The 12,670-nt window shown below is 45.7% G+C and overlaps 1 protein-coding gene across 1 annotated transcript in view; it reads right to left on the bottom strand.

Annotated features, from left to right (window-relative positions):
- NSUN2 (NOP2/Sun RNA methyltransferase 2) overlaps positions 1-12,670 on the bottom strand; it is a 480,899-nt gene that overhangs the window by 108,742 nt on the left and 359,487 nt on the right. Inside the window, exon 15 of the mRNA XM_069219708.1 lies at positions 11,561-11,696. Coding sequence (XP_069075809.1) covers positions 11,561-11,696 — 136 coding nt within the window. The remainder of the gene's footprint in view (positions 1-11,560; positions 11,697-12,670) is intronic.

Genomic DNA, 12,670 nt, shown 5'->3' with positions numbered 1-12,670 from the left:
AAAAACTGTATACAGTGCACACAAGCAAACGTAGAAAAGGGTAAGGTAGGGCTAATCCCCTACGTTGTTGTACAATGTATGTGTTTTTTCAAACACCAGAAAGATAACTTCGTAACAAACTTTAGCCACTGACATCTGCATGAATCTACAGAAAGTCACATGCTCGAATGCAGGCAGGACCAACTTAGACCTCCGTCCTCCTGAGGGAGATACGTTCAATAGTACTATTAGAACGAGTTACAGCTACCCCATTCTTTCACAGCTGTGCAGCATAATTGGAAACAGCGAGAGAGAGAGAAGGGAGAGAGCGAGAGGGTGAGAGCGAGAGAGAGAGGGGGAGAGAGAGAGAGGGGGGAGAGAGAGAGGGGGGAGAGCGAGAGAGAGGGGGAGGGGGAGAGCGAGAGAGAGGGGGAGGGGGAGAGAGAGAGAGAGAGCGCCCCACGTTCCTGAATGGACGGGATGTGTTTTGCTCACATAGAACTTATGAGGCGACGTGGCAGTATTTTAAGATAAGAAGCAACGGTAGCGTAGCTGATCAAACTGCAGGCTGTACAAACACAGTCTCTGGGCAGAGACACACCAAACGCACTGCAAGCTTCACGGTATGGGCAAGTTAAGAAAATTACAACTACTTTTCCGGTCCACACACAGCAGGGTTTAACATAAAAAAATATTTCTTTATACCCCTTCTGCCTGCCTAGCCGTTATATCCAACACTGGTAACATGAGGAGCATACTAAAGCTGCAACCATGCTGTCCCCTGCGTCGAGAGTAATTTTAAAGATTTTTGGGGTCCCGGGCAACACATTTTGGAAGCACCTATTAGGAATTTCTGATAATTCAAGAAGCTGTGATACCCAATAAAACTTGATTATATGTTAAACTTACCGAGACAATGTCACAGAAAAGCTGCCAAAATCTCTTGGATGGGGCCTGAAAGCTGTAAGAGGACGCTGGGCGATGAGACAACGCCAGAGGTAGAGGTAAGCAGGAAGAAAGACAAAGGTTGAAAAATAGACAAAGGCGGAGGAACCGTCTGTTTTGAAGGGGGACCACCGTCTCCATTGCGCACCACAGCGTGCTGAATGAATCCAAGAGTGGGCACATTCACGCTGTGAAGCATACATATTGATTTTCGTTGGCACCTGCAGTTAGGGCAGAGGTAAGGAGTGACATTGTTGGGGGACAGTTGGAGATCAGTGTTTCAAGTCCATGTTACCCCCAGGGAGGAGGTAGGACCCCGTCCAGCTGGTAGGTTGAAATGCGCTAATTTCAGGTAGCCTGGGCTCATAAACTATGTTCGGCCCAGCAGCCGGCCCGTGTCTTGGCAGCAAGGTGGTATATTCACATCAGAAGCAAAGGGATACAAGCAGGGTTTTAAGTTGGCCGGGTCCATCCCGATTTTCGTCCCAGTAGTAGTTACAATTTGACAATGAACTAGGACAGGTCCCTATCGGGCTCTATATAATTGCCCTTAACCTTGCTGGTGAACAACTTCAGAACAATGAATGTAAAAAAGGTTAAAGTAATCCACATCAGCGATTTACTTCCAGTTCCACAGGTTTTCTTTAATCTTTCATTCCTCAGAAATGTTAGCTATTTCTACACATTTTTTTTGTACTTTTTCAAGTGTAGCACAGTAAACTTGTGTAGTGCTATATTTTAATCAGGTAACTATTATTTCTAGGAAGCTGGCTCTGTATATACTATACCAAAGTAAGGTATAGCGTGCACAGAGTCCAGTGGGTCCCCAGAGGCTGTACAGAGGTTAAAGTAGATAATACTGATGCTCTCTTGTGGTACTGTGGTCAAGCAGTTAGGTTTATCAAAGAGTAGTGCTATGCATTTGTTGCACACGCAGGGTCAAGACATAAGGCAGACACTCAATGACTAACTCCAGGCCAAAGTTTATGTATCAAAAAATATATGTTGTTACTTTATTTCTAGAACCAAAAGGATCTTTGTTGCAGGTAAGTACTGTTTTAAGAATGTATCACTTTTAAGTATCAAATGCACTTTAAAATTCACAGATAAAGCAGTTTTCAGGTAAGTAATACATTTCAATATTAAAAGTTGACAGTGCAATTTACATTGAAGGCAATGCACGGGGTGGGGCATACACAGTTTACAGGTAAGTACTAAACTTACTGTCCCAGTCTTCGGAGGTTAAGGTGTCCATAGGGCAAAGTTAAGGAAGACACCAAGGATACACTACCAGCAACACAGGGCCAGCTGGGTGCAGGTCAAAGTTGGTGTCAGGCACCCAACGGAATCCTATGGAGACTGGAGGCACTCAGGAGTGAAAGGTTTGCAGGTAAGTACCCGCTGTCTCAAGGTACGGGCCATGGGGGATTTAGATCAGCACGGGGGGCACCAACCACACACCCTCAGCAGCACAGGGGCAGCTGGGTGCAGGGTGGAAAAACAGCATTGGGTGCCCAATGCTTTTAAAAGGAAAACTCTTGGTTTACAAAGAGGATGCAGCTTGGTCTAGGGGGTCGGCTAAAGAAGACCAATGGCTGAACAGGTAAGTTGAAGCTCTGCTGGATGTCGATGGACTATCGGCTGGGTTCCCCACGGCCAGGGGTCTGTGGGTGGAGGGTACCTTGAGGCATCTTCACCGGATCCAGTCGCCGTCAAGGGGGTCCTCTGGATTCAGGCTGCAGGAGTCATGGTGGTGGCCAGGAAGGGTCAACCTGGAGTGGACCCGAGGTCCGAATCACCTGGGAACTCTCTGGTCAGGTGGGAAGGTAGGCAGTCCTCTGATGGGTTGTAGAGGTCTGCTGATCCTGCACGATGATTAATCTTGTAGCAGGAGTCTTGAAGCTGCAGACAGGTGGGTAGGGCTGGGACCAAGTCGGTTGTCGTCTGGAGTCTTCACTGCTTGTGCGGCTCTTCAGTCCTTCTTTATGTTGCCAGGAAACTGAAGAGCACGGTTCAGGGGTGCCACTAAATATTAGATTGAGGGGCTTTACAGGCGTCAGAGGGCAGTAGCCAATGGCTACTGACCCTGGCCTGGGGGTGGCTACACCCTTCCTGTGCCCACTCCCTTTGGCAAGGGAGGGCACATACCTAACACTATTGGCTATCACCCTCCAAAACAAGATGGAGGATTCTGCAAGGAGGGGTTCACCTCAGCTCTGGGAACTCTAGGGTGGTCCCAGCTGGGGTGGACATTCCTCCTGGTGTTAACTAATTTTACGGCCGGACCTGCTGCCAAAAGTTGGTCTTGGTTCGGAAGGGGCGGGCATCTCTACTAATTGGAGTGCCCTGAGGCAGCAGAACAAAAGGCAGGAACCTCTGAGGCTCACCACCAAGTGTTGCTGTTCCTGAAGGTGGGAGGTGTGAAGCACCTCCATCCAGAGCAGGCTTTGTCCCTGACTCCTGAGAGCACAAATGCTCTCACAACATGGGGTCAGAAACTCTTCTGGTAGTGGAAGGCTGGCATAGACCGGTCAGCCACACACTAGAGAGTTGGGTGAATTTCAGGGAGCATCTTTAAAATGCCCTCTATGTACATTTTATTATAAATCAAACAGTGGCATCAGTGTGGATTTATTGAGCTGAGAATTTTGATGCCAAACTTCCCAGTCTTCAGTGAAGCTATCATGGAGCTGTGGAGTTTGTAATGACAAACTCCCAGCCCATGTACTCAATATTGCTACACTGCACTTACCGGGTCTAAAAATGGACTTAGACAATGTAGGGGTATATGGCTCATGCAGCTATGCCCTCACCTGTGGTGTAGTGCACCCTGTCTTAGGGCTATAAGGCCTGCTAGAGGGTTGAATTACCACAGGCAGTGGTTTGTGGGCACATCACCCAGGGAGGGATGTCATGTCAAGTTTACCTTTTTCTCCCCAACAACATACCAAATCTTCAATAGCAGTGTGGCACCTTAGGGTGGATTGATACATGTTGCAGCCCTTTAGGACCCCCTCTGTCCACAGGGCCTGGTACCACTGGTACCCTGTACAAGGGACTTAGCTGTGTGCCAAATAGTGGAGGTAATGGTATAGTTTAGGGAAAGAACACAGGAGCTGGGCCTGGTTAGCAGAATCCCAGCACACACTCAGTCACATTAGCATCAGATATTGTGTACATATATATCACAATGCCAAAAGGGGCACTTCTTTTTATGTGTATGCCATTTATTGTGTTATCTGTCTGAATGCAATAACAGAAAGCTCACAGAGGCAAAAAGATACCAGATGGATGATACACTGTTGGAGTCGCATCACAGAAATTTGAGTTTACATGTTGAAGCCACCCCCTTAGCTACCTTAATTACAAAGTCCACATTGCTTTTAGAAACACCCCCTCCCCCCCCTCCCACACACACACACATACTTTTTCATACCACTCAATGCCCTGGGTACAAAGATTGGAGGGAGGGCATGCCAGGGAGAGGTGGCAAAGTAACCGGATTGTGGGCAGAAGCAAGACAGAGAAACAATTTGGTGGGTGGAGGAGGTGGGTAGTGGTGCAGTGGCAGAGCAATATCGGAGAACGAGTAGCTGGGGATGGGGGAGGAAGGGGGTTTATGAGGAAGATTAACACTTGAGCTACAGAGAGGAACAAAGAGCTGCTGAGGGGAAAAGCACACAGGCAAGAAAACGTAGGGAGGAGAAGCACAAATGAGTGTAGAAAAGTACCATCTTTCTTGGCAGGGTAGCCCCAAATTCTACCTGTTTGTCAGTATGTTTTGTCAGTCTCACTGGGATCCTGCTTGTCAGGACCCCAGTGCTCAGTTTGTGGCCTAATGTGTGTGTTTGTCAGTAGTGCTTAACTGTGTCACTGAAGTTCTGCTAACCAGAACTTCAGTGCTTATGCGCTCTCTGCTTCCAAATTAGTCACTATAGTTTAGTGACTTCATTTACCAATTCCAATTGGTACACTAAACCCCCCTTATAAGTCCCTAGTATATGGTACCTAGGTACCCAGGGCATTGGGGTTCCAGGAGATCCTTATAGGCTGCAGCGTTTCTTTTGCCACGCATAAGGAGCACAGACAAACCCTTTCACAGGACTGCCACTGCAGCTTGCGTAAAATAGTGCACACACCATTTCACAGCCATTTTGACTGCACTTAAGCAACTTATAAGTCACCTATATGTCTAACCTTCACTTGCTGAAGGTTAGGTGTAAAGTTGCTAAGTGTGAGGGCACCCTTGCACTAGCAAAGGTGCCCCCACTCTGTCCAGGGCCAATTACCCGGACTTCGTAAGTGCAGGGATACCATTACACGCGTGCACTACATATAAGTGAATACCTATATGTAGATTCACAATGGTAACTCCAAATATGGCCATGTAAGATGTCTAAGATCAGGGATTTGTCCCCCCATTCCAAATGTGGTATTGGGGGGCAATCCCATGCATCCTGGGGGCTCCACCATAGACCTCCAGTACTGCCAAACCAGCTGAGGCTTGCACTGCATCTACAGCTGCTGCCACCTCACAGACAGGGTTCTGCTCTCCTGGGGTCTGATTAGCTCAGTCCCAGGAAGGCAGAACAAAGGATTTCCTTTAGGAAAGGGGTGTTACACCCTCCCCATTTGGAAAAGGTGTTACAGGAATGGGAGGGGTAGCCTGCCAGAGCCTCTGGAAATGCTTTGAAGGGCACAGATGGTGCCCTCCTTGCATAAGCCAGTCTACACCAGTTCAGGGACCCCCCCCCGTCCCTGCTCTGGCACGAAACTGGACAAAGGAAAGGGCATTAACCACTCCCCTGTTCATCACCACCCCAGGGGTGGTGCCAGAGTTCCTCCAGTGTGTCCCTGGATTTAGCCATCTTGTTTTCCAAGGTGTGGGGACACCCTGGCGATGGTTGAGTGGCAGCAGGCGACATCAGAGACCTCTCCCGATAGGTGCATACCTGGTTAGGTAACCAATCCCCCTCTCAGGGCTATTTAGGGTCTCTCCTGTGGGTTCGCCTTCAGATTCAGCTTGACTGCCAGATCAACCACAGACTGCTCCAGGAACCGCTGTAACTGCAACAAAGTATCTAGAAAGGCTACTGTGACCCTGCATCTTCGGCTCCAGCCAGCAACTGCAATAGTTTCCAAGGTGTGCACGCTCTGAGGACTCTCTGCCTTCACTCTGCACCAGAAGAACCAAAGGAATCTCCCGTGGAGTGCCAGAGGCACTTCCCTGCTCCAGCACGCGCCTTCTAAGGCGACGACGACCAGCTCTCTGGGACTCCCCTCATGGAGACGAGCGTGCTCCCTGGAAAATAGGTGGTAGACCCCTTCGACCCAGATTGTCCTATGGTCCAGGTGTCCAAATTTGGCAGAGGTAAGAGCTTGCCTTCACTGTTTGCGACAGTACCCCTGTGCACTGCGTCATCTCTGGCTCCTGAGGCCTCTGTGCACTATCTGCAAGAATCCTTCATGGCCCAGGTCCCCAGCACTCCATCCTGCGACGCACAACTCGCTGAGTTGTTCTCCAGCAGCGTGGGACCTTCTTTTGTAGTGCTGCAGGAACCACAATTTGCACTTTTTGTCCACGTGTCCTGGGACTCCGTGGGTGCTGCCTGGTCATCTGTGGGTTCCTTCCAGTGTTGGGAGCCCCCTCTGCCACCTCAGTCTGAGTTGAGGCCCCCAGGTCCCTCCTGGGTCCAGGCAGAGCCATTTTGACACAAACTGTTACATTGCTTGAACCAAGGCTTGTTGGACGAATCCAGCGCTGCAATTTGCCTGCATCCAAGATCTCGACGTGGGACATCTCTTGCATCACGCAGGAACCCGCAGCCATCTTTGGTGTTCTTCTGCAGACTTCTTACCGGAGAATCCTTTTTTGCACCATCTTCTAGGTGGGCAAGGGCTCCTGTGCTTCCTGGAATCTTCCACAGCTTTTGGACTTGGTCTCCGCTCTTCACAGGTCTCCAGATCCAGGAATCCACTATTTGTTGCTTGCAGTCTTCTTTGGTTCTTGCAATAACTCTAATCACGACTATAGTGTGTCCAGAGGAAACTTGCAGTACTTTACACACCTACATTCCTGGGCTCTAGGGTGGGGTATTTTACTCACCTTTGTTGTTTTCTTACACTCCCAGCGCCCTTACACACTACACTTGCCTGCAAGGGGGGGGGGGGTGGGGGTGGAATTAGTGATTCCCATTCCACTTTTAGTATATTCTTTGTGTTGCCCCTAGGCATGTTGCATTCTATTGTGTTTTCTACTGTTTGCACTATTCTGCGACTACTTACTTACCTGATTTGGGTCTTAAGTGTATATATTGTATATAATACTTACCTCCAAAAGGAGTATTGCCTCTAAGATATTTTTGGCCTTGTGTCACTAAAATAAAGTACCTTTATTTTTGGTAACACTGAGTATTGTCTTTTGTTGTGTATAGGTACTGTGTAACTATAGTGGTATATTGCAGGAGCACTGCATGTCTCCTAGTTCAGACTAAGCTGCTCTGCTACAGCTACCTCTAGACAGCATAAGCTGCTAGAACACTGACTACATTTCACTAATAAGGGATAACTGGACCTGGTATAACGTGTAAGTACATAGGGCACCCGCTGCAAACCAGGCCAGCCTCCTACAGGAAGGAGAAGCACAAATGGGAAAGAGGGATAGTAAATGCGCAACACGAGCACGGATGATGGGATAAGAGCAGTACACAAGGGAGACAGCTGGAAAACACATGCACTATTGTAGAGTGGTAAGCTAAAAGAAAACTGTTGTTCCTGAAAAATGAGCAGTGTAATGATACAAGTAATGGGCCTATGTTCCAGGGGAGGGACAAACACGCAGAGAAATTGGCTGGGAAATATGAAGCACCAAACAAGAGTGATAATGAAGCTAACCAATGGTAAGTAATGGGCAGTGTTAGACCTGACAGCCTTAGGGTGGTCAACCCCAAATTTTGCATGCATCCCTCCACTTTTTGACACTGTTTTTGCTGGTTTTAGGACTCAGCACACTTTACCACTGCTAACCAGTGCTAGAGTGCATATGCTCTCTCCCTTAAAACATGGTAACATTGGTTCATACCTACTTGACATATCTGATCTAATTTTAAGTCCCAGTAAAGTGCACTACATGTGCCCAGGGCCAGTAGATTGAATGCTACTAGTGGGCCTGCAGCACTAGTTGTGCCACCCACATAAGTAGCCCCTTACCTGTGTCTCAGGCCTGCCATTACAAGGCCTGTGTGTGCAGTTTCATTGCCACTTCGACTTGACATTTAAAACTACTTGCCAAGCCTTAAACCTCCCTTTCTGTACACATAAGTCACCCTTAAGGTAGGTCCTAGGTAACCCAGAGGGCAGGGTGCTGTGTAGGTATAAGACAGGACACACATATGTGTGTTTTACATGTACTGGTAGTGGAAAACTCCTAAATTTGTTTTCCACTGCTGCGAGGCCTGCTTCTTTCGTAGGCTAACATTAGGGATACCCTCATAAACCATTTGAGGGATAGATTCTGATTAGAAATGTGTAAACAGGTCATATTTAGTTTGGCCAGAATGGTAACACAAAATCCTGCTGACTGGTGAGGTTGGGTTTTATATTACTAAGTCAGAAATGCTACTTTTATAAAGTGAGCATTTCTCTGCACTTGAATCCTTCTGTGCCTTACAGCCTGTCTCCAATCCACGTCTGGGCTGGGATGGTTGATAACTCCCTTGTGCATTTCACCCAGACAACCACAAACACAAGATGCTCAGTCACATCTGCATGCGTCTTCCTGGACTGGAAGGGTGGAGGGACTGACACTTACATTTCAAGGGACAGTGGCCTGCTCTCACACAAAGGACTGCTAAATGTCCTACTGGGACCCTGGCAGACAGTTGTACTGAAAGGAGACCTTTTGCACTTCAAAACCCCTCTTTGAAGTCTCCCCCACTTCAAAGGCACTCTTGGGTATATAAACTGGGTCACTGACCCTACCAAATGACTTCTTGGGATAGACCCACTGCAACAGAACCTGCAACCTGCCAAGAGAAGCTGCCTGGCTGCCCAAAGGACTCACCTGGACTGCTTTGCTGTAAAGGACTGCTGCCTTGCTGTTGTCCTGCTGGCCTCCGGCTCTGCTGAGAAATGCTCTCCAAGGGCTTAGATTGAGCTTGCCTCCTGTTCCTGAAGTCTCTGGGCCAATGTCTTACCGCCAATGTCATAATGAGGGCCTTAATCTCTGCAAGGAAAAGTCCTTGTGTGGCGAAAATCGACACACAGCCTGCTGGAATCGACGCACAGCCTGTCCAGAGGTGAGGAAATCACTTCAGACTAACCGGAACAACCCAGCCCGGCTCCCCGATTGGAGATCAACGCAGCACCAATGTTGCGACCGGAACTTCAACACATCACCAAGCCTGAAAGATGCAGCCCAGTTTCCTGCGAGAGGAATCAACGCAGCACCAGCTGTGCGGCAGAAATGCCACTGCATCACCCACTGGATCGATGCAACAGTTGTGACTTCGTCCTGCATGCCCAGGATTTCCACGCATCGTCCCTGGGTGCCAAAAGACCCCGCATCGCAAAGAGGATTCAAGCCTGCTTGCTGGAAATCAATGCACAGTCCTTGCCATGGGCTAAAGAATCGACGCATCGCCTGTGTGCACCAGGAAAACCAGTGCACGCCCACCTTTTTTCACACATCTTTTCCTCTGGTATCCTCGTGAGTGTAATTTTGATGCAAACCAGGTACTTTGTGCTTGCAAGAGACAATTGTTGCTTTTAAGAACTAAAGACTCTTATTATTATTACAAAAGTGGTATTTCAACTTATGATTATCAAAGCTTGATCTTTTTTACCTTAATTTAATAAGATAAATATCTTATATTTTTCTAAACCTGTGTGGTTTCTTTTTTGAGGTGTTTTCACTGTTTTATTGTATGATTTATTCTACAAATACTTTACACATTGTGTTCTAAGTTAAGCCTGAGTCCTCAGTGCCAAGCTACCAGAGGGTGGGCACAGGATAATTTGGATTTTGTCTGATTTACCCTGACTAGGATTGTGGTGCCTATTTGGACAAGAGTGTGAACCTCTGCCAACTAGAGACCCAATTTTTAACAGGCAGGCTCTATGTCTAATGTACGCTAATAATATGTCTCATAATAGACAGTGCATGAGCCGGCTAGTGTGCAAGACCTTCACAAATATATTTTTTTTTTTTAAAAACAAAGAGGACAGGACGATCACTTCAGGCATGTGTCTTGAGGCAACTGTTTCTATCTGTGATTTTGCACTGCAAGATTTTAGTCAGTCACCGAGGCCCTTCCTTTACTTTCACTTTGTGGGCAGTATCCTTTTAATTTAATTTTAAGTCAAATGTGTTCAAATTAAAAATGGAAAACATGGTATCTTTGGGCAAACAGCAGCCTAGATACGGTAGTCTACACACTGGAGGCAGACTGTGTGAGAAGAAATAATGATACTAATAGAAGATAGTCCACTATACAGCTGCAAAATAATAAAATAATGAATGTGGGCAGAGAAAAAGGTGTTGACTCGAGGGAAGGAGAAAAGGTATTGTCAAATTGGCATTTAAACACAATATAATATCAAAGGAAGGAGCAAACTATCTATATGAGGAATACACATAAGACATTCTTCCTACCAAACTAGTCAGACCCTCAAGCATATAGCAATTTTGTCCTGAAGACTAACACTGCAATTTTGTAAGAATAATCCATACAAGTTTTTACAAAAGTACCCATGCAAATAAGTAGTGAAACAAGGAGGCTCTTTCTAGGGTTTCAGAGTATAGGCACTTTGGCACAGGAGATGGGTGATGGCGAAACGTTTTACAGCATATACTGCTTCTGTAAATCACAACCTCTTCACATAAAAGTACAAGAATAAGTCTCAAAGGATGAGGCAGCAGGAATGAATCAGGCCTTGCCATTTTGACAGCTATTATAAATGCAATTCAAAGCAGCACGTTTTGACTTGATTTCAACACAATTATAAAATCTAATCTATACCCGAGTGGCATTTATGTTATTGAGAGAGCCAATTTGCTTTAGTAGTCCTACTAAAACGTCTTATTGACAGATTCAGCCAAATGTATTTCCAGAAGAACTCAAAAGCATAAAAGAGGCCCAACACCAAAAGGATAAATGAACTACACTTGTGTTTCGAACTGAATCCCACTGTAAGGATTGGGGACTTAAATTCCAGTAATGTGTTTTTTTATATGAAAATGATCATGAGTAGTTTAAACCATACAAATTATTGGATCGGTATTGGGATTTGATGATCAGTCCTTTGATCCCAGATCTAGTTTTTATTGTATATGAAACGATCTCTGGAAATCTCTTCTTCTGAGCACGACTGCAATGCTTGTGACTGTCAAACTACAAGTTAAAGCTAAAAAAGACTAATTCACCTCCAGTGGAGTAGTGGGAGAAAGCAAAGTATACAGTCTAGTCAAACTATACAACAGTCTGTAAGAAAGCATTAACAATTAAAGTTCATTTGCTATTCTGTGCACATTAGGGATTTTCTACTTAACACCATGGTGACCCACATTTCGACCACTGTCAGTAGCTCATTTTAAGACTTTTAGCAACAAAAGAAAAATCTGAGACGTAAAGCTTACTTTCATTTTTTCACTATTATTAAGCAGCACATTTCGCAGTTCTTTGGAAACCATGTACAGCTGCCTCTTCTTTCCTTCTTGCGTTCTGGTCAATAAATTTTTTTGGGGAAATGATGGTGCTAGTCCATAAAATTTCCTAAAAGAGAAGAAATCAAGACATTCAGAAAAAAATTCGAAGTCAAAACTGTAAAACCTGAAATTATCAATAGAAAGTCTCCAGGTCATTATCACGGCTATACAATATAGGCATCACTCGAAAGCTCTCTGGATCCACATGAACCTCTGCTACCAAAGGCGGTCTCTTCACAAACCCCAAACAAACTGCAAAGATGTCTATTTTTGAGCATTTTCCTTTAAAAAACCAATATTTATGATGAAAGAACTAAAGAAGAACATGTGCTGATACTAATATTTGAAAAATGAAAAAAGATTTCAGTTACCTAGCAATGCTACCTCTACTCTGTCCCAGAACTCTCAGTGCTATATGGCTGACCAGGTTTCTAAGGACAATGGGGAGGCACAGTTCTAGGCTTTAGGACAAAACTAGGTAACAAGATGGAACATTTAAGCACAAAATTTGAATTTATGAACAAACAACCAAGAGGCTAGAAAGTGCAGGGTTTGTGAGGCTGAAAATTGAATAAGTAATTATTTACAATGTTGCTGAAACGGTGCAGACACTGAAAAATCTGCCGATGTTAAAATCGAAGTGACAGGGCTAAAGATCATGAAGGGCACTTTGCAGGAAAATGAATTTTGAGGACAATAGGAGAATGGAATTACTCCTCGGGTAATGCAACAAATACACAGCTCAGCAGTTTAAATACTTTAAAGTGGAGAGGGTCAAATGTTTTGTGGGGCTAATTCAGGGCCATGGTGTATTTTAAGCTACAGTAAACAGGATTCCATACTTCATGCAGGCAGTAATGCTTAATAAAGGTCAAGTTTAGGCCTTAGGCTTTGCAAAATGCTGAGTCGTTCCAGAAAGAGAAGACTGCCCTAAGAACTAACCAGATAAAATAGACATTGTTGCTGCCAGATAAACTGAAAAAGATCATTTAGATAAATAGAGCCGATGTTGGACAAATGTTTCTGAATAAGGTCCCAAGT

This window comes from Pleurodeles waltl, chromosome 2_2 (genome assembly GCF_031143425.1).
Source record: "Pleurodeles waltl isolate 20211129_DDA chromosome 2_2, aPleWal1.hap1.20221129, whole genome shotgun sequence".
Lineage (NCBI taxonomy): Eukaryota > Metazoa > Chordata > Amphibia > Caudata > Salamandridae > Pleurodeles > Pleurodeles waltl.
This window is presented reverse-complemented; position numbering and strand designations above follow the sequence as displayed.